The sequence below is a fragment of the Cebus imitator genome, unplaced genomic scaffold (assembly GCF_001604975.1).
Source record: "Cebus imitator isolate Cc_AM_T3 unplaced genomic scaffold, Cebus_imitator-1.0 Scaffold396, whole genome shotgun sequence".
Taxonomy (NCBI): domain Eukaryota; kingdom Metazoa; phylum Chordata; class Mammalia; order Primates; family Cebidae; genus Cebus; species Cebus imitator.
In genome coordinates, this window is record NW_016107711.1 from 1,548,800 (window position 1) to 1,553,324 (window position 4,525).

The following is a 4,525-nucleotide window of genomic DNA, read 5'->3' on the forward strand; positions in this document are numbered from 1 at the left end:
AGAGTTGAGAAGCATGGAGTAGCATGCTGGCAAGAAGGAACCAGGGCTGGTTTTACTGGGGAGAGTAGTCTGGCCTGCCTTGCCAGAGGATTTAATAGTTTCTTATATGTAAATCAGAGGCTGAATCATAGGAAATTGCTCATATTTGACCATGTTTTACCTATAAAAACAACAGTTTCATATGGTATAACCTATTTGTTGACTTGACCAGTTAACTTTGTGGCAAAAAGGAGTAAAAGGAATCATAATGGCCCAAAGGGTATTAATGACCTAAGTAAAACTTTCATTGGGACGGTTTAGACAAAGGAGACCCTCTCCCATGACTAGAAAATAAAGAGCAACTACAATTATTTGTGAATATGGCAGTGAGTTTCCTTTAATCAAAGACAATCATCACAAATGTATTAACTACCAAAAGCTACATTTTACTAAAAACAATCTGCCTTTAAAAATGTTGAATCATACAATATATACAACATGTGCCACTTTCCTTTCTGGACTTCACTATCCATCTGAGTCCTAAAAAAGGGGGGGAAATATCTGGTTAACAGTTTATAGGTAACAAACCAAAAGTTCGTATAACATACATAAATGAAATCCAACAACTAGCCTTCCTCAGTGAGCAGGGCCCAGGGAAATCCACATTATATATATATATATATATCTTACATTTATTTTCTTTCATTTAAAATATTTTTACAGAAGTAAATTATCTTGGAACAAAAGTATTTCAGTTAATTGAAGTACATATTAAGTGTCTACATTAAGTACTAAAAAGTTTATTTTGATGCTCAAAATCAGAAAATTTGAGCTTGAAAAAATCCTTAGCAATGATCTAACTTGAAAATCTTCCCATTTTATACATGTATTTATAGATTTTTAAAAAATGAAGTTGAGTGAGATTATGTGACTTGCCCATGATTTTAAAGTAAGGGGCAAAAATAAATAAAGTAAGGGTCAGAGCCAAGAGAATCTAGCTCTTCTGATTCCCATCCACAACTGTCTGCACTACAAAATGCCAGACCATTATTAAGATTTCTTTCTAGAAATGTTACCCTTCATATAAATGAAGAATTCTTTCATAGCCTAATACAAATTTCAGAAATGCCAATTTACCAATATTATTCTAAGGTAATTCTATCCTAATCCTCCTTTTCTGCTTTGTACTTATAAAATAAGCAAATCTAATGGGACAGTGAACAACAACATGGATGGGAGAATTCAGTATTTCACTTGGCTAATTTACCAGTTTGTTGGGGGGGAAAAGAAAGGAACTGGGTGCAGTGGCTCATACATAATCCCAGCACTTTGGGAAGCTGAGGTGGGAGCATCCCTTGAGCCCAGGAGTTTGAGACCAGCCTGGGCAATATAGTGAGACCTTTTTTCTATTTTTTACTAAAAAAAAAAAAAATCCACCAAACCAAGAACAATCCTGTACTGCCTCTTTCAGCTGCAAATCTTTCTCTTTTTTTTTGAGATGGAGTCTCGCTCTGTCACGGTGGCATGATCTCGGCTCACTGCAACCTCTGCCTCCTGGATTCAAGCAATTGTCCTGCCTCAGCCTCCTGAGTGGCTGGGATTATTGGCGCACACCACCACGCCCAGCTAATTTTTGCATTTTTAGTAGAGACGGGGTTTCACCATGTTGGTCAGGATGGTCTCGATCTTCTAACCTCGTGATCCGTCTGCCTCAGCCTCGGGATTACAGGCATGAGCCACCACGCCCAGCCTCAGCTACAGATCTTAACAGCACCATTGTCATTAATCAAGAAAAGGGAAAGTAGAATCATTATGCCTTTCTCACCTGTTACATACAGTTCTAAGAATAGGGCACTAGAGGGAGGCAAAAATCCAAATTTCACTGGAACAGGGAAAAAGGATAGTTTGGATTGCCAAATAAACATTAATAAAACTGTGTAGCCATTCCATTAAAAATGTTACCTTCAGCAAGCATCAAGCACTTAGCCTCTGCTGCCTCTGACTTGGAGTAATCACAGGCTCTGAAATCTCAAAGGTCTTCACAATCTCCTGGCAGACAACAAAAAACATTTAGGCACTGGGTTTATTTCAAGTGAAGTCAGAGTCAGAACTATGCAGGGGCAACAGAGCTTTACCTCCCAGTCACGATAACTCAAAGCTATAATTCCTTGATTCCTAACTTGTGTGTTTTGTTCAAATCCCTCATTTTCTTCATTTATATTAACAGGCTCTGTTTGAAAGACAAATTTTTCAAAGGTTATCAAATTGGAACAGGTAATCTAAACAGAAACTGATGAATAATAGCAGTGGTACCTGTATTGAAAAGATACTTAAAATAGTACATACTTTTTAGGATTTCATGCATTATGGAGCTGCTGCAGTATTATTACAGAAGCCAGTAATCCCATCTGTTTCCATTTAAAAGAAACAGGTACTAGAGTAACATATTCCAGACATTTGGAAATCTGCATATCTATGTGTGTATGACACACAGAGCTAAGCCTTAGTGAGTCCAACAGGACACTGAGCACATTGAAAGTCAAGTGTGATGGAAATATTCACTCTCCACAGGAGACCTTAGGAGGACATAAGAATGGAGAGTGAAATTATTCACGTAAGAATAAAAGATTCCTAGAACCTCGAGGAGAAAACAAGGTGCTGGCATCTGACAAAACATGATTAGAAAGAGGGATACTACAAAAATGACTGCAATCACCAACTTTCTAAATTAAAATCTGAGGGAAATTGTATCATTTCTTTGTTAATATTTACAGCAGATGTCGAATCAGTGATACAGATGAATCCATCAAAATTTTAGACGCTGACCACGTTTTCAGTATCTTCAGGTAGTTGAGCAAGATACAACATTGTAAAAGTTAATCTACATTGAAAATGCATTTACATTTAGTAAAATACATTACTTAAATTCTACTAACAAATATATTTTCTCTAAAACTAATTTTTCCGAAGATAGTATCATTTACCTATTATTGGCAGTCGGTCTTGGTCAAGTCTTATTCTTGCAAAACCATCCTAAAACAAAAACATGATTTTAGGAGACAAAAATTTAGACTTAAATCTATAACCACTAGTTGAAAAAAATTACTCAGAAAACTCAGTATCTTAGAAAATAAAATTATACCATACCCATAATAAGGTGACGATATAGATAAGACTTCTCTAATATCTTTTGTTTACACAGGGTATATCTTTTGGGTTTCTAATCAGCTCTTTTACCCAGACGCAGCCTTCATCCTGAGAATCTCTTAAGTGAAATTCATCTTGTCTCTTTAACTGATTTATATATATTCTGGAATACTCCACATTTTATTCTGCATAATTCTGTCACTGGGACCACTGACAAAATATGCCTTTGTTATCATTTCTGAGAAAATACTTTGGTTGACACAAGCTTTTCTCTGAGGTTAAAATCAAATTCATCTTATATGTGGGAATGCAACCTGAAGTAAGATTAAAGACAGTCTAAAGCAAATTTCCATGGTACATTTCTGAGTAGAGTTTTTTTTAAAACCAATTTTGAAATAATTTCAGGCTTAAAGGGTTATAAGACTACTATAAACATGTGCCATATGGCCTTTACCCATATTCATCAGTCATAAAAGTGTTAGTTACCACATTTACTTTATCACTCTACATATTATTATTTATGAATGAAGTGAGAATGATGGGTGGCCTGCTCCTTTTCCCTAATCTTTCAGTGTGTATTTCTTGAGAACAAGGATATTCTCTTATACAACATGACAGTTATCAAAATCAGGAAATTTAACATTTATACCATACTGTTATCTAATCTACAGTTGCATTCAAATCTTTCAATTCTTTCTCTAAATAATGTCTATAACATAAAAGCAAGCACATAAAATTTTAGGTAGCTTTTTCTACCTAATATGCCAGTTAATATTTTGCTATAATGGGTCTGAAACATATAATGGCTAGTGTATACAGATACCTTTGCCAGCTCCCTTCTACAGCTTTTCTTATGTATTCTTTTAAAAGCATATAAAAGCAATTTAAAAATAATCTTTAATCTTACCCGTATAATGAAGGAAACATGAAAGATGTTTTCTACTGTACGGGGGAAAGAATGTGGATCAACCACAAAGTCAAAGAAGGACATTGGGGTATCAGCTATAGACAAAAAGAAAAAAAAATTAATTTTTGCTTATCATTAATATCAGTACTCTCTAGCATTTGCCAGAGAGACAAAGAAAAGACAAGCACTCATCCTGCCACAAGAATGTATATCAATCCAGGCTGGGCGCGGTGGCTCATGCCTGCAATCTCAGCATTTTGGGAGGCCAAGGAGTTCAAGACCAGCCTGACCAACATGGTGAAACCCTGTCTCTACTAAAAATACAAAAATTAGCTGGGCGTGGTGGCACGTGCCTGTAATCCTAGCTACTCAGGAGGCTGAGGCAGGAGAATTGCCTGAACCCAGGAGGTGGAGGTTGCAGTTAGCCAAGATCGTGCCATTGCACTCTAGCCTGGGCAACAGAGTGAGACTCTATCTCAAAAAAAAAAAAAA

General features: G+C 36.1%; 1 protein-coding gene across 1 annotated transcript in view; it reads right to left on the bottom strand.

The window, feature by feature from the left end:
- Window positions 1-347: 347 nt before the first annotated feature.
- Window positions 348-4,525, bottom strand: part of NSMCE4A (NSE4 homolog A, SMC5-SMC6 complex component) — a 15,924-nt gene continuing 11,746 nt past the window's right edge. The window contains exons 7-11 of the mRNA XM_017508596.2: window positions 4,034-4,128; window positions 2,964-3,012; window positions 2,115-2,209; window positions 1,942-2,028; window positions 348-519 (exon numbers count right to left, since the gene is read on the bottom strand). Coding sequence (XP_017364085.1) covers window positions 1,954-2,028; window positions 2,115-2,209; window positions 2,964-3,012; window positions 4,034-4,128 — 314 coding nt within the window. The 3' untranslated portion in view covers window positions 348-519; window positions 1,942-1,953. The remainder of the gene's footprint in view (window positions 520-1,941; window positions 2,029-2,114; window positions 2,210-2,963; window positions 3,013-4,033; window positions 4,129-4,525) is intronic.